The sequence below is a fragment of the Salmo salar genome, chromosome ssa15 (assembly GCF_905237065.1).
Source record: "Salmo salar chromosome ssa15, Ssal_v3.1, whole genome shotgun sequence".
Lineage (NCBI taxonomy): Eukaryota > Metazoa > Chordata > Actinopteri > Salmoniformes > Salmonidae > Salmo > Salmo salar.
In genome coordinates this window covers 99,443,292-99,468,938 of record NC_059456.1, presented here as the reverse complement: position 1 = coordinate 99,468,938, position 25,647 = coordinate 99,443,292, and the positions used below count along the sequence as shown (strand labels likewise).

Below are 25,647 nucleotides of genomic sequence, written 5' to 3'. Positions count from 1 at the left end.
GTATAACTATATCCTCTTGATAGCATGACAACTACAGTATAACTATATCCTCTTGATAGCATGACAACTACAGTATAACTATATCCTCTTGATAGCATGACAACTACAGTATAACTATATCCTCTTGATAGCATGACAACTACAGTATAACTATATCCTCTTGATAGCATGACAACTACAGTATAACTATATCCTCTTGATAGCATGACAACTACAGTATAACTATATCCTCTTGATAGCATGACAACTACAGTATAACTATATCCTCTTGATAGCATGACAACTACAGTATAACTATATCCTCTTGATAGCATGACAACTACAGTATAACTATATCCTCTTGATAGCATGACAACTACAGTATAACTATATCCTCTTGATAGCATGACAACTACAGTATAACTATATCCTCTTGATAGCATGACAACTACAGTATAACTATATCCTCTTGATAGCATGACAACTACAGTATAACTATATCCTCTTGATAGCATGACAACTACAGTATAACTATATCCTCTTGATAGCATGACAACTACAGTATAACTATATCCTCTTGATAGCATGACAATGCATATCTGTGACTCAAGAGGGTGGAACAATCTGCCTTGTGAAGCAAAGGCAATGACCAAAATGTAATCACCAGAGAGAAATCACAGACAGGCAGATTGGCAGGCAGATAGACAGACAGGCATGCCTATGGAGGGTGGAGTGACAGTGAGAAGCATGGTAGGCGGATTATCAGCCTGTTTCAGACCGTTGTCAACGATATAGCAGATTAGAGGATTGTGTTGAGGCTGAAATAACATAAAGGTCAAAAGTTATGTTATTAGTATCAAAAGACCCCTCTCTGTTCTTGATAGGAACCATCTTGAAGAGTGTTGAGAGAGTTGAGAGCAGAGAGAAATACAGTTGAAGTCGGAAGTTTACATACACGTTAGCCAAATACATTTTAAACTCAGTCTTTCCCAATTCCTGACATTTAATCAGAGTAAAAATTCCCTGTCTTAGGCCAGTTATGATCACCACTTTATTTTAAGAACGTGAAATGTCAGAATAATAGTAGAGATAATTATTTATTTCAGCTTTTATTTCTTTCATCAAATTCCAAGTGGGTCAGAAGTTTACATACACTCAATTAGTATTTGGTAGCATTGCCTTCAAATTGTTTAACTTGGGTCAAACGTTTTGGGTAGCCTTCCACAAGCTTCCCACAATAAATTGGGTGGGGTGAATTTTGTCCCATTCCTCCTGAGAGCTAGTGTAACTGAGTCAGGTTTGTATGCCTCCTTGCTCGCACACACTTTTTCAGTTCTGCCCACAAATTTTCTATAGGATTGAGGTCAGGGCCTTGACTTTGTTGTCCTTAAGCCATTTTGCCACAACTTTGGAAATATGCTTGGAGTCAATGTCCATTTGGAAGACCCATTTGCGACCAAGCTTTAAATTCCTGACTGATATCTTGAGATGTTGCTTCAGTATATCCACATAATTTTCCCTCCTCATGATGCCATCTATTTTGAAGTGCACCAGTCCCTCCTGCAGCAAAGCACCCCCACAACATGATGCTGCCACCCCGTGTTTCACGGTTGGGATGGTGTTCTTCAGCATGCAAGCCTCCCCCTTTTTCCTCCAAACATAATGATGGTCATTATGGCCAAGCAGTTCTATTTTTGTTTCATCAGACCAGAGGACATTTCTCCAAAAAGCACAATCTTTGTCCCCATGTGCAGTTGCAAACCATTGTCTGGCTTTTTTTGGCGGTTTTGGAGCAGTGGCTTCTTCCTTGCTGAGCGGCCTTTCAGGTTATGTCGATATAGAACTTGTTTTGGATATAGATACTTTTGTACCCGTTTCCTCCAGCATCTTTACAAGGTCCTTTGCTGTTGTTCTGGGATTGATTTGCACTTTTCGCACCAAAATGCATTCATCTCTAGTAGACAGAACGCGTCTCCTTCCTGAGCGGTATGACAGCTGTGTGGTCCCATGGTGTTTATACTTGCCTACTATTGTCTGTACAGATGAGCGTGGTACCTTCAGGCATTTGGAAATTGCTCCCAAGGATGAACCAGACTTGCTGAGGTCTACAAAAAAAGATTTTTGAGGTCTATAATTGACTCAAATTATGTCACTTAGCCTATCAGAAGCTTCTAAAGCCATGACATCATTTTCTGGAATTTTCCAATCTGTTTAAAGTCACAGTCAACTTTGTGTATGTAAACTTCTGACCCACTGGAATTGTGATAGTGAATTATAAGTGAAATCATCTGTCAGTAAACAATTGTTGGACAAATTACTTGTGTCATGCACAAAGTAGATGTCCTAACTGACTTGCCAAAACTATAGTTTGTTAACAAGAAATTTGTGGAGTGGTTGAAAAACGAGTTTTAATGACTCCAACCTAAGTGTACGTAAACATCTGACTTCAACTGTAGGTGGCCTTGCAGTGACATGTCATCCATGGCATCCACATTCAATCAAGGGCCAATTCCATTTCATCAAGCCAAACTTGAGAAGTGAGTAGTATGTAGGAGTTCAATGTAATATGATGAACGGCAAAGTCCTTTGTACTGCTGACCCCCTTCAAAACGTGTGACTCACAATTTTCACCACTCTGTACACCGTTTCTTTATTTCCTACAATTAGACCCACTTAATGGACCATGGTTTAACATGTAAAGGGCTTTGGCTGTAGGGGGTTTAACATGTAAAGGGCTTTGGCTGTAGGGGGTTTAACATGTAAAGGGCTTTGGCTGTAGGGGGTTTAACATGTAAAGGGCTTTGGCTGAAAGTGGTTTAACATGTAAAGGGCTTTGGCTGTAGGTGGTTTAACATGTAAAGGGCTTTGGCTGTAGGGGGTTTAACATGTAAAGGGCTTTGGCTGTAGGTGGTTTAACATGTAAAGGGCTTTGGCTGTAGGGGGTTTAACATGTAAAGGGCTTTGGCTGTAGGGGGTTTAACATGTAAAGGGCTTTGGCTGTAGGGGGGTTTAACATGTAAAGGGCTTTGGCTGTAGGGGGTTTAACATGTAAAGGGCTTTGGCTGTAGGGGGTTTAACATGTAAAGGGCTTTGGCTGTAGGGGGTTTAACATGTAAAGGGCTTTGGCTGTAGGGGGTTTAACATGTAAAGGGCTTTGGCTGTAGGGGGTTTAACATGGAAAGAGCTCTGGCTGTAGGTGGTTTAACATGTGAAGGGCTTTGGCTGTAGCATGCATTTGCTAAATGAGTTCATGTGAATGAATGGTAGCTACTAGCTAGTCACGTAGTGGTAATTAGATTGGATGAAAGCAAGGCCTTGCAGTACCCACCCCTCCCCCACTGTCAGAGAGAAAGGCCCTAGTCATGCCTCTCATGCAGCTGCCCCTCTAGAACCCCCATTTGGGGAGAATAGAGGGTGTGTGTGTGTGTGTGTGTAAGGATGGGTGTGGTTTCTCCTCTACTCTGTTCTTGCGGCATAATAATCAAGCTGCGCTATAGGGAGGAGAGGGGTAGCGAGGGGGCTGACCTCCACAGAGTAATGGAGTCAATTACCCAGTCTTTTCTTTAAGCTGCAATACAGCAACTTTATGGGCGACCTGACAAAAATCATATAGAAATATGCGTTATAGATCTGTCATTCTTATTGAAAAAAAGTCTAAGAAGCTGTAGATCTGTGCTATTTCTATGCTTCTTGTTTTTAAGTGTCGTTTTTTGCGTCTTTTACTTTCAGTTTTGTACACCAGCTTCAAAAAGCTGAAAATACAATATTTTGGATTAGTGAAAATATATGTCACAGCAGTTTAGATGGTACAATGATTCTCTACACTATACTTGCTTGTTTTGTCACATAAACTGAAATTAGGCACACTATTAGAGGAAATGGAGAAGCGATTTCTGCATAGTGCATCTTTAAAGGGGGAATCGTATGAAACAATGTGCTCGTTGAGGAGAACTGATGGAGACGATGATTATGATGTTATTAGCGTGGTAATTGGCCAGACTGGTTATCAGCAGTAGTACAGCTTCTGTAAACACTTTACAACCACCTTGCTAATACGTATGCATGTACCAGGGTTGGAGGCAATTCCTTTCAAATTCAGTCAAGTCAGGAAGTTAACAAATTCCAATTCCAAATCCATATACGGTAGTATACTGTCCTTATGTCTTTAGTATAATGTAGTAGTATACTGTCCTTATGTCTTTAGTATAGTAGTATAATGCAGTAGTATACTGTCCTTATGTCCTTAGTATAGGTGTATAATATAGTAGGATAATGTAGTAGCATAATGTCCTTATGTCTTTCGCATTGTAGTATAATGTAGTAGTACAATGTCCTTATGTCCTTAGTATAGTAGTATAATGTAGCAGTATACTGTCCTTATGTCCTTAGTCTAGTAGTATAGGGGCGTGGGAGAGAGAGAGGTGAAGAGAGCACAGGGCAGTGTGGGAGAGAGAGAGGTGAAGAGAGCACAGGGCCAGTGTGGGAGAGAGAGAGGTGAAGAGAGCACAGGGCCAGTGTGGGAGAGGTGAAGAGAGCACAGGGCCAGTGTGGGAGAGGTGAAGAGAGCACAGGGCCAGTGTGGGAGAGGTGAAGAGAGCACAGGGCCAGTGTGGGAGAGGTGAAGAGAGCACAGGGCCAGTGTGGGAGAGATGAAGAGAACACAGGGCCAGTGTGGGAGAGATGAAGAGAACACAGGGCCAGTGTGGGAGAGGTGAAGAGAGCACAGGGCCACAGGTGAAGAGAGCACAGGGCCAGTGTGGGAGAGGTGAAGAGAGCACAGGGCCAGTGTGGGAGAGGTGAGGAGAGCACAGGGCCAGTGTGGGAGAGGTGAAGAGAGCACAAGGCCAGTGTGGGAGAGGTGAAGAGAGCACAGGGCCAGTGTGGGAGAGGTGAAGAGAGCACAGGGCCAGTGTGGGAGAGGTGAAGAGAGCACAGGGCCAGTGTGGGAGAGGTGAAGAGAGCACAGGGCCAGTGTGGGAGAGGTGAGGAGAGCACAGGGCCAGTGTGGGAGAGGTGAAGAGAGCACAGGGCCAGTGTGGGAGAGGTGAAGAGAGCACAGGGCCAGTGTGGGAGAGGTGAAGAGAGCACAGGGCCAGTGTGGGAGAGGTGAGGAGAGCACAGGGCCAGTGTGGGAGAGGTGAAGAGAGCACAAGGCCAGTGTGGGAGAGGTGAAGAGAGCACAGGGCCAGTGTGGGAGAGGTGAAGAGAGCACAGGGCCAGTGTGGGAGAGGTGAAGAGAGCACAGGGCCAGTGTGGGAGAGGTGAAGAGAGCACAGGGCCAGTGTGGGAGAGGTGAAGAGAGCACAGGGCCAGTGTGGGAGAGGTGAAGAGAGCACAGGGCCAGTGTGGGAGAGGTGAAGAGAGCACAGGGCCAGTGTGGGAGAGGTGAAGAGAGCACAGGGCCAGTGTGGGAGAGGTGAAGAGAGCACAGGGCCAGTGTGGGAGAGATGAAGAGAACACAGGGCCAGTGTGGGAGTGCTGCTCATTCCTCCACTGACTCACACACAGCTACCATTTACATATTGCTTCCGCTCCATATTAAATGCGGTAAACTGTTGACTGGGAGTCATTTTGGAAAGAATGTCCGCTAAAACAGTTCAGAAGCATATTTAATAATGCTACGTAGCCTAACTCCTATAACATAAACGTCAATGATATAGCAAAATGCTTATAAGCATATTTCATATAGTCTAGCAGCCTACACAGTGTTTCAATATAGAGCTAGAACAAATCATTGGATAGCGAAGTGAAACTAAAACAAAACAATGTACTCACGACCAATATAGTCATTATACTCAGTCTGAGACTTCCAAAAGGCTTTGACAAATACAAAACACAAATATGATCCGAACATGAACACATAAACAAAATGCACTAATATTAGCCTAAAACTCATAGACAGACTAGCAAACAGCTCTTTGCCAAAAATAGACTAGAAGCAGAGGTTTGGAGAAGCACATTATACCGTATTGATATCATATTGTCCTGAAAACGGCTATGGACATTATTGATGGTAATCTCTTTGGCAAAGACCATTAAATATCACTCAGTAGCAGCACACCAAAACCCTTCATTACAGAAAATGGTGATCTGAGACTGATGGAGGCTGTAAAAAATATATAGAATATTTTTTTTTTAAATGTAAAACACAATATTACAATTGAGGACTTACTCACTTATGTAACTTGATGTGGGTGAAGAGTATCCACGGTTGGTTGCTATGCACAACCAGACTTTGACGGACAGCCTTGTAAAACCTGCGTGTCATAAACGTGACACCTGTCCTCAACATGCGTGATTGCTAATGTGGATCCATTACACCTAGGTGTACTTTGTGTGTACTTTGTGTGTACTTTGTGTGTATAAAGTAGCACATCAGCAGCTAGAGTACTGTGTAAGGGCTGTGTCATACATAAAGTCTTAAATAGACAGTGCACTACTTTAAGCTGCAGTGCACTACTGTAAGTTACAGTGCATTACTGTAAACTATTGCACACTACTGTAAGCTACAGTGCACTACTGTAAGCTATATCACATTACTGTAAGCTATATCGAGAGGCTAATGTAACCTCATATGATAGAACAATAAACAATATGCGCAGACACATAAATACTAAGATATCTCAGAGATCTATATGGTGGATGGACTCAGGAGGCACTAGAACATGGATACTGTGTCTAAAAACAGACACGATTGGCCGGCTGTACATCGATATTCTATCCCCAGCACAGTCATAAGCAAGTCAAAGAAGAGTTGGACAAAAATGCCTCATCACTCATGTCCTTTTCAAAACCTATATACCGACCCTATGTCCTCTCCAACACCTAAATACGACCCTATGTCCTGTCCAACACCTAAATACGACCCTATGTCCTGTCCAACACCTATATACGACCCTATGTCCTGTCCAACATCTATATAAGACCCTATGTCCTGTCCAACACCGAAATACGACCCTGTGTCCTGTCCAACACCTAAATACGACCCTGTGTCCTGTCCAACACCTAAATACGACCCTGTGTCCTGTCCAACACCTAAATACGACCCTATGTCCTGTCCAACACCTATATACGACCCTGTGTCCTGTCCAACACCTATATACGACCCTGTGTCCTGTCCAACAAATAAATACGACCCTATGTCCTGTCCAACACCTAAATACGACCCTGTGTCCTGTCCAACACCTAAATATGACCCTATGTCCTGTCCAACACCTACATACGACCCTGTGTCCTGTCCAACACCTATATACGACCCTATGTCCTGTCCAACACCTATATACGACCCTATGTCCTGTCCAACACCTACATACCGATCCTATGTCCTCTCCAACACCTAAATACGACCCTATGTCCTCTCCAACACCTATATACCGATCCTATGTGCTCTCCAACACCTATATACGACCCTATGTCCTGTCCAACACCTATATACCGATACTATGTCCTGTCCAACACCTAAATACGACCCTATGTCCCGTCCAACACCTATATACGACCCTATGTCCCGTCCAACACCTAAATACGACCCTATGTCCTGTCCAACACCTAAATACGACCCTATGTCCTGTCCAACACCTATATACCGATCCTATGTCCTGTCCAACACCTACATACGACCCTATGTCCTGTCCAACACCTATATACGGATCCTATGTCCTCTCCAACACCTAAATACAACCCTATGTCCTGTCCAACACCTATATACCGACCCTATGTCCTGTCCAACACCTATATACCGATCCTATGTCCTCTCCAACACCTACATACCGATCCTATGTCCTGTCCAACACCTACATACCGATCCTATGTCCTGTCCAACACCTACATACGACCCTATGTCCTATCCAACACCTATATACCGATCCTATGTCCTCTCCAACACCTAAATACAACCCTATGTCCTGTCCAACACCTACATACCGATCCTATGTCCTCTCCAACACCTACATACCGATCCTATGTCCTCTCCAACACCTATATACGACCCTATGTCCTGTCCAACACCTATATACCGATCCTATGTCCTGTCCAACACCTAAATACGACTCTATGTCCTGTCCAACACCTAAATACGACCCTATGTCCTCTCCAACACCTATATACCGATCCTATGTCCTCTCCAACACCTATATACGACCCTATGTCCTGTCCAACACCTACATACGACCCTATGTCCTGTCCAACACCTATATACCGATCCTATGTCCTGTCCAACACCTACATACGACCCTATGTCCTGTCCAACACCTATATACGGATCCTATGTCCTCTCCAACACCTACATACCGATCCTATGTCCTGTCCAACACCTACATAAGACTCTATGTCTTATCCAACACCTATATACCGATCCTATGTCCTCTCCAACACCTAAATACCGATCCTATGTCCTCTCCAACACCTAAATACAACCCTATGTCCTGTCCAACACCTACATACTGATCCTATGTCCTGTCCAACACCTAAATACAACCCTATGTCCTGTCCAACACCTAAATACGACCCTATGTCCTCTCCAACACCTAAATACGACCCTATGTCCTCTCCAACACCTACATACGACCCTATGTCCTCTCCAATACCTACATACGACCCTATGTCCTGTCCAACACCTAAATACGACCCTATGTCCTGTCCAACACCTAAATACGACCCTATGTCCTGTCCAACACCTAAATACGACCCTATGTCCTGTCCAACACCTATATACCGATCCTATGTCCTGTCCAACACCTAAATACGACCCTATGTCCTGTCGAACACCTATATACCGATCTTATGTCCTCTCCAACACTTAAATACGACCCTATGTCCTGTCCAACACCTAAATACGACCCTATGTCCTGTCCAACACCTAAATAAGACCCTATGTCCTGTCCAACACCTATATACCGATCCTATGTCCTGTCCAACACCTATATACCGATCCTATGTCCTCTCCAACACCTAAATACGACCCTATGTCCTGTCCAACACCTAAATACGACCCTATGTCCTGTCCAACACCTAAATACGACCCTATGTCCTGTCCAACACCTATATACCGATCCTATGTCCTCTCCAACACCTAAATACGACCCTATGTCCTGTCCAACACCTATATACGACCCTATGTCCTGTCCAACACCTAAATACGACCCTATGTCCTGTCCAACACCTATATACGACCCTATGTCCTGTCCAACACCTATATACGACCCTATGTCCTGTCCAACACCTACATACCGATCCTATGTGCTCTCCAACACCTATATACGACCCTATGTCCTGTCCAACACCTATATACCGATACTATGTCCTGTCCAACACCTAAATACGACCCTATGTCCCGTCCAACACCTATATACGACCCTATGTCCCGTCCAACACCTAAATACGACCCTATGTCCTGTCCAACACCTAAATACGACCCTATGTCCTGTCCAACACCTATATACCGATCCTATGTCCTGTCCAACACCTACATACGACCCTATGTCCTGTCCAACACCTATATACGGATCCTATGTCCTCTCCAACACCTAAATACAACCCTATGTCCTGTCCAACACCTATATACCGACCCTATGTCCTGTCCAACACCTATATACCGATCCTATGTCCTCTCCAACACCTACATACCGATCCTATGTCCTGTCCAACACCTACATACCGATCCTATGTCCTGTCCAACACCTACATACGACCCTATGTCCTATCCAACACCTATATACCGATCCTATGTCCTCTCCAACACCTACATACCGATCCTATGTCCTCTCCAACACCTATATACGACCCTATGTCCTGTCCAACACCTATATACCGATCCTATGTCCTGTCCAACACCTAAATACGACTCTATGTCCTGTCCAACACCTAAATACGACCCTATGTCCTCTCCAACACCTATATACCGATCCTATGTCCTCTCCAACACCTATATACGACCCTATGTCCTGTCCAACACCTACATACGACCCTATGTCCTGTCCAACACCTATATACCGATCCTATGTCCTGTCCAACACCTACATACGACCCTATGTCCTGTCCAACACCTATATACGGATCCTATGTCCTCTCCAACACCTAAATACAACCCTATGTCCTGTCCAACACCTATATACCGACCCTATGTCCTGTCCAACACCTATATACCGATCCTATGTCCTCTCCAACACCTACATACCGATCCTATGTCCTGTCCAACACCTACATACCGATCCTATGTCCTGTCCAACACCTACATACGACCCTATGTCCTATCCAACACCTATATACCGATCCTATGTCCTCTCCAACACCTAAATACAACCCTATGTCCTGTCCAACACCTACATACCGATCCTATGTCCTCTCCAACACCTACATACCGATCCTATGTCCTCTCCAACACCTATATACGACCCTATGTCCTGTCCAACACCTATATACCGATCCTATGTCCTGTCCAACACCTAAATACGACTCTATGTCCTGTCCAACACCTAAATACGACCCTATGTCCTCTCCAACACCTATATACCGATCCTATGTCCTCTCCAACACCTACATACCGATCCTATGTCCTGTCCAACACCTACATAAGACTCTATGTCTTATCCAACACCTATATACCGATCCTATGTCCTCTCCAACACCTAAATACCGATCCTATGTCCTCTCCAACACCTAAATACAACCCTATGTCCTGTCCAACACCTACATACTGATCCTATGTCCTGTCCAACACCTAAATACAACCCTATGTCCTGTCCAACACCTAAATACGACCCTATGTCCTCTCCAACACCTAAATACGACCCTATGTCCTCTCCAACACCTACATACGACCCTATGTCCTGTCCAACACCTACATACGACCCTATGTCCTGTCCAACACCTAAATACGACCCTATGTCCTGTCCAACACCTAAATACGACCCTATGTCCTGTCCAACACCTAAATACGACCCTATGTCCTGTCCAACACCTAAATACGACCCTATGTCCTGTCCAACACCTATATACCGATCCTATGTCCTGTCCAACACCTAAATACGACCCTATGTCCTGTCGAACACCTATATACCGATCTTATGTCCTCTCCAACACTTAAATACGACCCTATGTCCTGTCCAACACCTAAATACGACCCTATGTCCTGTCCAACACCTAAATAAGACCCTATGTCCTGTCCAACACCTATATACCGATCCTATGTCCTGTCCAACACCTATATACCGATCCTATGTCCTGTCCAACACCTATATACCGATCCTATGTCCTCTCCAACACCTAAATACGACCCTATGTCCTGTCCAACACCTAAATACGACCCTATGTCCTGTCCAACACCTAAATACGACCCTATGTCCTGTCCAACACCTATATACCGATCCTATGTCCTGTCCAACACCTAAATACGACCCTATGTCCTGTCCAACACCTATATACGACCCTATGTCCTGTCCAACACCTAAATACGACCCTATGTCCTGTCCAACACCTATATACTGATCCTATGTCCTGTCCAACACCTACATACCGATCCTATGTCCTGTCCAACACCTAAATACGACCCTGTGTCCTGTACTACACCTACAGTATATGTATTCTATACAGAAATACATCTAGCTTACATAATTATATGTATTCTATACAGATATACATCTAGCTTACATACCCATATGTATTCTATACAGATATACATCTAGCTTACATACCCATATGTATTCTATACAGATATACATCAAGCTTACATACCTACATGTATCTATCAGATATACATACTGTACATATACAGCCCATAATATATAGATATTACACATTAGCGAGCGAGAGAGAGAGAGAGAGACCATTTCAACTCAGAGACACACAAACACACACTGTAAAAGTATAATTTTTCTTCCTGACAATCCACAACAATCCTCCTTTTGTATTGAGCAACGCAATAATCAGCGGAGAGAGAGAAGGCGGGAGAAAGGAGAGCCTTGTTGTTAGCTACATCTGCTAAATTACATACACACCACCACTCCCCCCTGGAGCAAATACACACCACCACTCCCCCCTGGAGCAAATACACACCACCACTCCCCCTGGAGCAAATACACACCACCACTCCCCCTGGAGCAAATACACACCACCACTCCCCCTGGAGCAAATACACACCACCACTCCCCCTGGAGCAAATACACACCACCACTCCCCCTGGAGCAAATACACACCACCACTCCCCCCTGGAGCAAATACACACCACCACTCCCCCCTGGAGCAAATACACACCACCACTCCCCCTGGAGCAAATCCACACCACCACTCCCCCTGGAGCAAATACACACCACCACTCCCCCTGGAGCAAATCCACACCACCACTCCCCCTGGAGCAAATCCACACCACCACTCCCCCTGGAGCAAATCCACACCACCACTCCCCCTGGAGCAAATCCACACCACCACTCCCCCCTGGAGCAAATCCACACCACCACTCCCCCTGGAGCAAATCCACACCACCACTCCCCCCTGGAGCAAATCCACACCACCACTCCCCCTGGAGCAAATCCACACCACCACTCCCCCTGGAGCAAATCCACACCACCACTCCCCCTGGAGCAAATCCACACCACCACTCCCCCTGGAGCAAATCCACACCACCACTCCCCCTGGAGCAAATCCACACCACCACTCCCCCTGGAGCAAATCCACACCACCACTCCCCCTGGAGCAAATCCACACCACCACTCCCCCTGGAGCAAATCCACACCACCACTCCCCCTGGAGCAAATCCACACCACCACTCCCCCTGGAGCAAATCCACACCACCACCCCCCTGGAGCAAATCCACACCACCACTCCCCCCTGGAGCAAATCCACACCACCACCCCCCCTGGAGCAAATCCACACCACCACTCCCCCCTGGAGCAAATCCACACCACCACTCCCCCCTGGAGCAAATCCACACCACCACTCCCCCCTGGAGCAAATCCACACCACCACTCCCCCTGGAGCAAATCCACACCACCACTCCCCCCTGGAGAAAAAAAACAAACATTATGCCAACACTAACCCCCACCCAACCCCCCTTTTGCCCAAAGCCCCATTATTTGGGTGCTGGGTGCACTTAACCAGCCGATGAGAATCGTTATTAGTGCAGGGCTAATTATCTTGTTAAGGGAGGAAGAGGAGAGGGGGGTGAATTACAGATAGGGAGTATATTCACCCCCCTCCCCCTTTACACAGAGCAATACGCAATGACAAATCACTCCCACAAGAGTACCAGTCATAACAACAAATCTCTGTTCTACCAGAGATGACAGAATCACATAGGTAGCCATAGACATTGAGTGCAGTCAGAACAGGCATGACAAACAGGTTGCTTCACAAAACACAAAAACACTACAACAACCAATCTGAATAGGGCTGCTTGTTTCTCATCAAACAGTAACATTTCTCACGTACCGTCATCCTTTATAGGATGCATTTAGTCCTCCTTTAAAGAGCCGTCGGCTGGGTTACAAAGAGCCCTAATCTGGATGTCGCGGTTCCTTTGTGCCTCGGCTGGCGGACGGTGTGGTGATGAGAGTGCTCTCGCCTCTCCCCAGCAGCACTGACTACCACAGCCAGGTAGGCATACACACACACTGGCGGCGCATACACACACCCCGCCACCGCACACACACAAACACACCCTCTCTCTCTCTCTCTCTCTCTCTCTCTCCACACACACACACACACACACACACACACACACACACACACACAGTGCCGCACTCCCTAACAGGGTCCAGACCCTTCAAGGGGACTGCCAACAAGACACCAGGCCAGAGCCCAGACCAGAGCCCAGACTGTAACGTAATTGCAGGATACAAGCCAGAAAAAGCCACTATCAGATACCGACCAAGGCTAGCAGGAAGCATGCATCCACAGTGTATAGACACTGCCTGCCTGCAACACATGAGAGGATGAGCTAGCTAGTAGCTATAAACACAGCAGTTATGGAGGCAGAGCACGCGCACACACACACACGCACACACACACAGATTACATCCAGGCTAAAAATCCAGAGAAGGATACTGCCATCAAATCTATTGTCCGTGGTGGATAGATGGATGGATGGATGGATAGATGGATGGATAGATGGATGGATGGAGGGGATGTATATTGCTCACCGGTGTCCTTCCTCCTTTTCTTTCTGGCTCCATCAGCACATTATCCTGGCTGGTGTGTACGTCGGGTTTGGAAGGAAACGTAGCTACATCCTTTCCTCTCTCTCCCCGATGCCGCTCTTCTTCTCCCGGCAATTTATTTAATTATTTTCTCCCTCTCTCTCTGTCTGCCTCCCCTCCTCCCTCCCTCTCTCTCTCCTTCTCTCCTCCTCCCTGTAGCACGGTTGCTACAGCTGTCAGTGTTGCCCTACCTCTTTTTTTGTGGTTATTTAATTCCCCCCGTTTCTCTCTCGCTGGTGCCTCTCCTGCTCTGTTTCTCTCTCTCCCTCTCTGATGCCTCTCCTGCTCTGTTTCTCTCTCTCTCTGATGCCTCTCCTGCTCTGTTTCTCTCTCTCCCTCTCTGATGCCTCTCCTGCTCTGTTTCTCTCTCTCTCTGATGCCTCTCCTGCTCTGTTTCTCTCTCTCTCTCTCTGATGCCTCTCCTGCTGTTTCTCTCTCTCTCTCTGATGCCTCTCCTGTTTCTCTCTCTCTCTGATGCCTTTCCTCCTCTGTTTCTTTCCCTCTCTGATGCCTCTCCTCCTGTTACTCACTCTCTCTGATGCCTCTCCCCTGTTTCTCTCTGATGCCTCTCCTCTGTTTCTCTCTCTCTGATGCCTCTCCTCCTCTGTTCCTCTCTCTCTGGTGCCTCTCCTCCTCTGTTTCTCTCTGATGCCTCTCCTCCTCTGTTTCTCTCTCTCTCTGATGCCTCTCCTCTGTTTCTCTCTCTCTCTCTGGTGCCTCTCCTCTGTTTCTCTCTCTCTCTCTGGTGCCTCTCCTCTGTTTCTCTCTCTCTCTGGTGCCTCTCCTCTGTTTCTCTCTCTCTCTGATGCCTCTCCTCTGTTTCTCTCTCTCTCACTGATGCCTCTCCTCCTCTGTTTCTCTCTCTCTGATGCCGTGAACATAAATAACGAATATTTTTACGGTACAGTGATCTCTCTTTCCACCTCTATCCCTGTCTCTCTCTCATTCTCTCTCTCTACGACATCTCCTCCTGATGTCGCCAGGCATGCGGGTAACGGCGCTGGCACTAGCGGTAACCACACTCGGCCCCGGAGAGGCAGTGGTACCCAGCGGAGGCTGCTGGGAAAACACGACATGGATCGATGCTGAGTGGTGGAAGAGGAGGAGGTGGTGCGGGGACCGCTGAAGAGCCCGGTGCAGCCTCCGCCTGAGTGCATCCGGGCTTTCAACCCCTTCCGCCCTCCTCCTCCTCCCACACAGAGGGGGGTCTGTTCACACTCTCAGGGCCGAGCAGAGTCCACAACTAACGGCTCACACAATGAGCCTCACAAGGCCGGATCAGTAAGCCAGCTAGCGAGCTCCGTTTAGAGGGAGATTAAGCATTGTCTGTTGTTGTGAGCTGTGTGTTTTGATGAGGTCTGTGAGGAGACAAGCTAGCATAGCCTGGACTGTGCAGTACAGTAAGGTCAGTACGGGGAGAACTGCTATATCAAAAGCCGGCGAACGTAGGCCTATGCAGTGAACTAATCTCTCTAACTTTACATTTTTATACTTAGAATTGTTCTAGTTTATAATTCATCTGAAGCTGCCAATCAATAGTCTCTGCCAGTTTAGGTGAGTTCTAATTCTGTACCATCCTGTCTAGTGAGTACATCCATCAATGGTTAGTGTGAAATACATGTCTAACAGAGCGAGTACACCTACATTATGTTTGTATTGTGCTTTTGGAGCACAGCGGTAAAAGGCTTATACAGTAAATAAATTCTAATATGCTACAGTCAGTGTGTGAGGTCGTCCACAAAATGACAGGGGAAGAGGAACATATCTAGATTGGTTTCCTAACCTAGAAACAAAATTGTTTATCACATTCGTTAATAAACAACATCCACCTTAATGCATATTCATATCAGTCTTTGAAGAACCAGAAGCATCCAAATTCTGAAATACAGTGACCATGCTCACATATTTAAAGAGACAGAAACCAAGAAGGTTGACAAACAGAGTCTGGTTTGAATTTGCAGTTTCAAAAATAAACTGTCATAGAAAAAAGTCCAGGCAAACTGTCTTGGGATTCCGTAATGAAGAGCTCTAGTATTTCGGAACAAATTCCCAATTGTGGAAAACCCCACCCAGACATGGCACTTAATTGCATTCATTAAACATTTCTGATGACCTCACTTCCTCCTCTTCCTACTAGTCATTGAGACATCTCCATACAGCAACAGATAAATGACAGACACCCTGCCTTACACCCAAATACTCCTGACTAACCCCCTTTATATCACACAACGAATAACAAACAATTGTTCAAGTACTCTACCTATGAGCCCTTTGTAATATATTACTATAATCTCATAACGATCCTGAGTTATCAGCCGGTTTGAGTCTGTAGAAAAATAACCACACTTAAAAATGTCATATTGTGAGTGATAATAAAACATTATTGTAACACGGGTCGTATAAGGGGGACCAAGGCGCAGCATGTAGAGTGCTCATTTCTTAACTTTAATGACGACACTTAAAACAACAAACCGACAGCCAACAGTTCCGTCAGGTACACTTGACAAAACGGAAAACAACTACCCACAAAAACCCAGGAAGAAAAACCCCTACTTAAATATGATCTCCAATCAGAGGCAACGAGGATCAGCTGCCTCCAATTGGAGATCAACCCAAACAACCCCAACATAGAAATAGAAAAACTAGAACTTAAATATAGAAAACATAGAAAAACCCAAAACACCCCGTCAAGCCCTGACCTACTCTACTATAGAAAATGACATCTTACTAGGGTCAGGACGTGACAATTATAAAAGGCTTAAACATGCTTAAAACAACTCCTTATACCTCATTATTAACTAGGTGGTTCGAGCCCTGAATGCTGATTGGCTGAAAGCTGTGGTATATCAGACCGTATACCATGGGTATGACAAAAAAAAAAAAAAAACGTTTTACTGTTCTAATTACATTGGTAACCAGTTTATAATAGATTTAAGGCACCTCAGGGATTTGTGGTAAATGGCCAATATACCACGGCTAAGGGCTGTATCCAGGCACTCCGAGTTGGGACCATATACCAGACCCCCTCGGGCCTTATTGCTTAATTATACTCATTATAGAGTGGTGAGGAGGAAGAGGGGGAGGTCCATGGGCTCTTCCTGTCCAGATGTAATTTAGCCATTCATTGTAGTCATTGCACTCTGTAGAGTTGCTAGGTTCTCTCGTGTCAATTAACTTGTGACATTCCTGGATTACTAATTATATTAATAAAGTCTGATTTAATCACCAAATATGATAGTCAGTTTAAAAAAGGTTAAGGGTACAAGACTGTGTACATACAGTATCTGGCTGTTTTGGTAAAATCACTAGATATCCCATCGAGCCAAGCGGGAAGAGGCTGCCCAGTTCCAAGACCAGTCATCAATTCATTAAGGCAGATTGTAGTTTTTATGCCCTGATATAAGGAGCTGGCAGCGAAAATATTGATGAAACAATTTAGAGGTCGGAAACAAATAAATCAGATGACTCATATTTAAGGACAGTGAATCGATATACAGTACAATCCTGAAATCAGATGACTCCTATTTAAGGACAGTGAATCGATATACAGTACAATCCTGAAATCAGATGACTCCTATTTAAGGACAGTGAATCGATATACAGTACAATCCTGAAATCAGATGACTCCTATTTAAGGACAGTGAATCGATATACAGTACAATCCTGAAATCAGATGCACCTGTCAATAGTAGAACAAAGCTCAAAACAAAATAAATGGTGAAGTCTCCTCCGGACATGGTAGACACTTCCTCCTCCTCACCGTTCTATTCCTGTTGGTTTGAAGTATTTTTCTATTATGTAGTTAACCTCCATTGTCTTCCAAGAGTTGCTGCATATTTTTCACACTGCTAGTCTTTTATCTGACATCATCACCAGGGCAACTACTCCCATACACTTCAGCTGCATGGCATGTTTGTCAAGGTCAAATGTTCAGATTAAAAATAGAACAGTACCTTATAGAACAAACAGAGATCTTGATTTCACAAGTCTGGTATGTCTATTCTCTATTGTAGTGACGTGTCGTTTTAACGTCACATGTTGAACATCCTTTTACTGCCTGTTTATAACGCTGAACTGTTATGGACTACTGATTTCCTCCAAGCGCTCTCTCTTTCTCCAAGACAAAGGGTCATAAAAGTGGTCCTTCACACCTAGGTGTGGTCACAGAAATCAGAATGAAGAGAATGGACTTGGAAGCTCTAACCCTGGCAATTGACTGGTAAACTCATGGGTACACTCGCAAAGGCTGCCTGATAATGTGATGCAATAATTCCCTTGGTATTTTGGAATGTTCTATCAACTGATAGACCCAGTCCGTTCTAGATAAAACGTCATGGCCCTGCCCAACGATGGGGAAAATAACCTGTCGTTCCCTAGGTTACCCCATTGGCTCACAGCAAATACCTGGCCTTTATCCCCCAAACACAATTGTATTTTTGTCTGCTTGTTTTAGTCAATTTAGGACATTTAAGCAAAGTACAACATTGCCTGCTCCTGAGAGTTCTCACTACTTAGAAAAATATACTATGTAGGGCTTCCCTCCTGCCGCTTTCCATGACGATGCTAGCAGCCACGATGCTAGCAGCCACGATGCTAGCAGCCACGATGCTAGCAGCCACGTGAGCAAGTGAGTGCTAGCTACTGACCGGAACATTAAGCTAGCCAAGACCAACAACACAAACAAACGTACTGAACAGCTCCAAGTAGTGAGTGGGGTTACAAATAGACTATACTAAACAAGTTAAATGTCATACCTGTGATGAAATGTTTTCCACACACATAGCTATGTGTATTCTACTTGGACACCGGGTCCCCACATTTCCCACCCTCCCACTTTGAATAGCCTGAAGCCACAGGACTCTTCCCGCAGGCTCTACTTCCCTACATGGAAGCATTGGCAACCACAGGTTGGGATTGTGACCTGGTTACATGTACATTGAACAACACAGCAGCTTTTGGCATGTTCTGTTTTTTCTGTATATAACAAAAAAATAAACAACGAAGTTGGCTCTTTTACACTGGGGGTCAATGGGAAAGAATGTTTATTTTTCCCAATTTGCCATGGTAATGTATAATTTTCTTTCAGATGATGCTAACTGATGTGGCTCATGCAATTGTAATGTCAGTTGTGTTGACTCAGCAACTTAGAGCACAAATTCAAGGGTACACTTCCTGATTTTACTCCATGGCATGGGTACACTCAAAATGGCTGCCAGTCCACCCATTATGCCATCAATGACTTGAATGGAGATGCCCTTTCTATTCATTCCTATTTCTATGGGTGTGATACCATGTGACCTCACAGGACTACAAAAGGACTCTGCTGTCTCCACCTCACACTCTTAACCTCTTATCCTGCCAGACCTCTTAACTCTGGACCCAAAGAAAGAAGGAGAACCTCCATCTTCAGCAGCCCGACCACAGAGCCTGGACCTTTACCTTTAATGGCCAGTACTGGTAACTGACAAGTTAGGTGGGGAAATTACATTTTAGGGAAGAGTACCTGTAATCCAGTAGACAAATTGGGACAGAAGTGCCCATGCACTAAACAGACTCAGAAGGAGACTTACTCTCAGAAGAAGACTTACTCTCACAAGAAGACAGAAGACCTTAAAGAGCTAGCGTAGCCTGAACGGTACACTTCAGCTAACCTTCTGCAAGGACAAAGAGCTAGCGTAGCCTGAACGGTACACTTCAGCTAACCTTCTCCAAGGAAAGAAGGAGAAGACAATTAGAACACAGCCTCTGCACCCACAGTGTCTGAGGTGGACACGCCCTCACCCAGGGGAACACGCCCTCAGACACCCAGCTGGACTTAAAAAAAGAATATATATACACACACACACACATTTTGAACTAGGCAAGTCCGCTAAGAACAAATTCTTATTTACAATGACGGCCAAACCCGGACGACGCTGGGCTATTTGTGCACCACCCTATGGGACTCCCAATCACGGCCAGACTTGATTCAGCCTGGATTCAAACCAGGGACTGTAGTGAAACCTCTAGCACTGAGATGCAGTGCCTTAGACCGCTGTGCCACTCGGGAGGCCTCAGACGATGACAACCAGGTGGACCCAGCCTCTGTCTCTCACACAGAAACACTGTGATACTGCAGCTGCATAGACTCCTCCCCAGAGACAATAGGAATGCTATCTCCAGGACAATTTCCTGTTTTATCTCCTCCTCCTCCCATTGCTCCCTCACTCCTATCACCACCTCCTCCCATTCCTCCCTCATCTGCCTCCTCATATTCCTCCCTCACTCCTTCATCCTCCGCCTCCTCCCATTCCTCCCTCACTCCTTCCTCCTCCTACTCCCATTCCTCCCTCACGCCTTCCTCCTCCTCCTCCCATTCCCCCCTCACTCCTTCCTCCTCCCACACTCCTTCCTCCTCCTCCACAAGAATGGCCACAGCTCATGATCAGCAGCATTGGGCCAACCCTCTCATCCTGAAGCACTGAAACACTACTATAGATTAACTAACTAACCTAAGCAAACTCTCTGTGGCATACAGAACACAAACACAAAACATGTTCCTTACAAACACAGCAGGTGTATGGACAGCAAGCTACAGAATACATCACATGCTCTACTATTACCAATGCACAGCATACAGTATCCTCTGGACAGAGCACAGGCATCCCTTACATCACACACACACTTACCATTACACACACACAGACTAAAACCCACATTGGTGCACCAGCCGGCAAAACATGCTGGCACAGCAAATGTACAGGACTGTGCTATAGGCAACCCGATACTATGTGAGAGAGATAGAGAGATAGAGCAAGAGAAAGAGAGGGCTAGAGAAAGAGAGAGAGTGAGCTAGAGAGGACTAGAGAGTGAGAATGAGAGGGCTAGAGAGAGAGATGCCACGATACACCACCCATCGCATCGAAGACCAACAACAGAGCACAAGGTGACTCATATGGATGCCTGAAGTTCTAAGGGTCGAGACGTTGTTGTAAATAAAATCACCTGGGCGCATGAGCAGCAGTGTGCGCCGTTTTCCTTTCTGACTTACAGTATAAGACATTTGTCATGTTCATCTTCTAAGTTAACCATTCTTAACCAATTAGAGAAAGCAATTGTAATTTCCGACATTAGCGTAAAGGTTAACATGCACACCTCTCCCTGATGCTGATATTAGACAACCCAACACCAGAGAACCCATCACCAAGGAATATCTCAGTCAGACAACTTGGGAGTACTGTGTCTCAAAGTCAGCCTCACAGCCAGGGAATGTAATGGAGAGAGAGAAAAGAGAGGGAATAGAGGGAGAGAAACCATAGCTAGTGTCAGAGGGAATTGAGAGAGAGAAAAGAGAGGGAAGGAGAGAAAGGAAGGGGGTTAGTGAAGACATCCTGCTGCTGTCACCACCCTGTGAAACGGACGAGTGGTAAACCCCTGACAACTTATTGGAGGGAACGCTCCACAACTAAGATGTGCTTAACATTACTGGTCTGCTCCAGCAAACGTTCAAGAAACGTCCAGGTAACGTTCAGCAGGTCTTTTGTTGTGAGCATGCACACGAGGAACATATCTACATCATATGTTGCTTTGTTTTTTTATAAAAAAATAAATAAAAAGGTTTAAGAAAATAGTATTCTTTATTATTACAATACTTATATTTTATTAATATTGAAGCAACTTTTAAACAACTTCCATGTCCTTTAAGAATAGCAACAACAACAAAAAAACTGAGCAAAATACAGAGATCTTTGATGAAAACCTGCTCCAGAGCGCTCAGGACCTCAGACAGTTTGTTGGTGATGTGGACACCAAGGAACTTGAAACTCTCGACCCGCTCCACTACAGCCCTGTCGATCCATTTCCTATAGTCCACGATCAGCTGCTTTGTCTTTCTGACGTTGAGGGAGCGCTTGTTGTCCTGACACCACACTGCCAGGTCTCTGACCTCTGCCAAAGCAGGGGCCCCTCAGGGGTGCATGCTTAGTCCCCTCCTGTACTCCCTGTTCACCCACGACTGTGTGGCCAAGTACAACTCCAACATCATCATTAAGTTTGCTGACGACACTACAGTGGTAGACCTGAACACCGACAACGATGAGACAGCCTATAGGGAAGAGGTCAGAGACCTGGCAGTGTGGTGTCTACCCTTACCACCTGGGGACAGCCTGTCAGGAAGTCCAGGATCCAGTTGCAGAGGGAGGTGTTTAATCCCAGGGTCCTTAGCTTAGTGATGAGCCTTGTGGGAACTATGGTGTTGAACGCTGAGTTATAGTAGCAAAGACTGATGGAAAGGTACTTATTTAACTTGTAAATAAGTGTAATGAACAGTTAACTACTAGGTTATTTACAGTTAGTAAGTTAGTACTCCTACACTATACTCTCCTAGATGAATATTCCACCAAGGTAGGGGTTCTTGTCGTGTTGCAGGAGCTAGCTAGCGGAAGCTAACTGAATGTAAACAAATTAGTTCTATCATTCCACATTCAACTATTCAATTCATTTACATTCAGTTAGCTAGCTAGTGTGCCTATTCTCATTTGCTAGCTACAGAACACTGCTTCATGCCTCCAGAAATAATGGGGAGGTGCCTCTAGTTTTGTTTACATTTTTCGAATGGTTAGCGGTGTTAGCATCTCCTGGGAAACCAGGTGTAATACGTGTGTAATATGTAGCACTAGTACTCACTGTCTTCACCTGGACATGACATACCAGGCTTCAATGGAGTACTGGGGAAGACTGCAAGAAAATAATGAAAGACAACTATGAATATCCAGAGACATGTCCAATCAAAATAGAATGATTGCAGAGGAGGAGAGGAGGGAAAAGGAGAGGAGGAGCTAAAAAGAGAGTAGAGAAGAGGAGGTGAAAGGAGAAGATGAGATAGAGAGAGAGAGGGGGGGGTGAGTGTAGACAGACTGAGGCCTGACTGACCGTGCAGCAGGAGTCCAGAGTTCCTGTTGCGGCTGTAGATCCGGAAGGCCTCCTCTAGTTCCATCTGAGAAGAGATGGTACATGGCTCTCCTATGAGACACACGCATGGAGACACACAAACAGATTATTAACTTATTTCACACACGTAGTGGAGATAAGCAGGTCGTAGCTAGCTTATGATCTTGTCTACCCTGATTACAACTGAGTCATCTTCCACCCGCAGGTGCCCAATTACCCTCATTGTCGATCCACTTGAGCGTGATTGGCTGCTGCCGGTCCAGGACGCACATCACCCTCACCTCCTCACACAGTCCAATGTAGGTTACCGTGGTAGCCAGGTCCATGATCAGCATGTCCCTACACACACAGGAGAAATAATATGAATATTATTCAAATCACAAAGACTCTTTCACATTGACGAATATTATTCAAATGACAGAGACTCTTTGACATTGATTAATATTATTCAAATCACAGACTCTTTCACTTTGCAACACACCAGGGTTAGTGCAAATGGAAATACACCCAGTTGGATTCAGTCGAGAAGCTTGAACATAAATTAAAATGCAGCCCAAGCCAGACATGCATTGAATACGTGCACGTCAGTCAGAGAGTACTTCCTTAAGACAACGCTGGAGGTAACTGTCCAGTAATGGTTCAGCGTTAGATAGACTAAACATCTTGTAAAAATGTAATTACAACAAACCACTACAGACATCCATCCATCACGTGACTACCATTTGAATGTGATAAACAGACCAAGGAAGGATGAATTACTACACAATATGATTTTATCAACTGTGCACAGCTACAGGTTGAACTGTGCACGGCTACAGGTTGAACTGTGCACGGCTACAAGTTGAACTGTGCACGGCTACAAGTTGAACTGTGCACGGCTACAGGTTGAACTGTGCACGGCTACAAGTTGAACTGTGCACGGCTACAGGTTGAACTGTGCACGGCTACAGGTTGAACTGTGCACGGCTACAGGTTGAGCTGTGCAGATGAACATTTGGACTTCCTTTAGCGGGAGGAAGCGGAATGATCCATGGCAGTGACAGCCTGGTGGCAAACACCATGCCACATACAAGCTGCTGCACACCGTGTGTGTCCGTCTGAATCCTGAAACTAGGACCTACAGGATGCCAGGTTGTGGGAGATGCCACTCCAGGCAAGCACAAGTCAACCAACCAGTCAGTCACTCTCATTCAGATATCACTCTAGTCTTTCATCACTGCTCCAGGGACGGACATCAAAACTCAATCTTTAACCAGAGATAATGCAAGTAAAATACTGTAAAACTAGTTGGTGGAATGTGCTTTATGGTTTGTCCCACCGAAAACAAATGTAATGTTTTACAAATGTAATGTTGTCTTGAAGACAAGGTTAATTTGCTTTGACTCTAGTGTTCCATAGTCCTACATGTTGACTCCAGTGTTCCATAGTCCTACATGTTGACTCCAGTGTTCCATAGTCCTACATGTTGACTCCAGTGTTCCATAGTCCTACATGTTGACTCCAGTGTTCCATAGTCCTACATGTTGACTCCAGTGTTCCATAGTCCTACATGTTGACTCCAGTGTTCCATAGTCCTACATGTTGACTCCAGTGTTCCATAGTCCTACATGTTGACTCCAGTGTTCCATAGGCCTACATGTTGACTCCAGTGTTCCATAGGCCTACATGTTGACTCCAGTGTTCCATAGGCCTACATGTTGACTCCAGTGTTCCATAGTCCTACAGTACATGTGCATTTTGCGGGGCAAAATGCAACACTCACTCAATTGCGTTCTGATCGCTCCCTCTACACATGCGTGCTGAGTTCGCACACAAACTCCCATTAAGCCTACAGAAATAAATAACCTACAAAAACAGTGGGACATGGGGCATAAAAAACTGATGGGATACACAAGCTACATTCCTTGCCAAATTACGACAGTTTTATCACAAATTCAAAATGTACTGGTTGATTGAAGTAGGGAAATACAGTGCAGAAAGTATTCAGACCCGTGATTTTCTTCACATGTTGTAACGTTACAGCCCTATTCTAAAATGGATTAAATAATTTTTTCCCCTCATCAATCTACACACAATACCCCATATATTTTTGCAAATTTATAATAACAAAATATCACATTTACATAACTATTCAGACCCTTTACTCAGTACTTTGTTTTTTAGAATTGTGTGTAGATTGATGAGGATTTTTTTTTTTTTTAATCCATTTTAGAATAAGGCTGTAACGTAACAAAATGTGGATAAAGTCAAGGGGTCTGAATACTTTCCGAATGCACTGTAAATGAGCATATATTTTATTCCATTCCAGTGGCGGGCCTTGCCCTTGTATTAAATAAATGTTTTTTGTCATTCGGAGTACTCGAAAAAAACAATGTGTGTACTTGAACAGACCAAAAATGTAAAATGCCCATTCCTGCGTTGCTCTCTGTTCAATACCAACTCATCCCTGAATAAGTACTCTCCTTCCGTTGGGTCAATGACACTAGAAAAGGCCTATGGTTCTCTGCTATGGGTAGCAGGTGTTATGGGGTAGCCATGGCAACTACTATGT

At 45.0% G+C, this 25,647-nt stretch overlaps 1 protein-coding gene across 6 annotated transcripts in view; it reads right to left on the bottom strand.

Moving 5' to 3' along the window:
* LOC106572815 (protein kinase C zeta type) overlaps window positions 1-25,647 on the bottom strand; it is a 192,980-nt gene that overhangs the window by 152,025 nt on the left and 15,308 nt on the right. For 2 of the 6 annotated variants that reach the window (XR_006759341.1, XM_014147311.2), the window contains exons 2-4: window positions 23,314-23,435; window positions 23,079-23,168; window positions 22,833-22,883 (exon numbers count right to left, since the gene is read on the bottom strand). Coding sequence is in view for 4 of the 6 variants with exons in the window: in XM_014147311.2 (XP_014002786.1) it covers window positions 22,833-22,883; window positions 23,079-23,168; window positions 23,314-23,435 (263 nt within the window). In the remaining 2 variants the exon portion in view is untranslated. Of the gene's footprint in view, window positions 1-13,401; window positions 13,635-14,111; window positions 14,470-22,832; window positions 22,884-23,078; window positions 23,169-23,313; window positions 23,436-25,647 lie in introns of those variants that run through there. The other 4 variants (XM_014147314.2, XM_045696421.1, XM_014147316.2 and 1 more) reach the window with 3 other exon arrangements.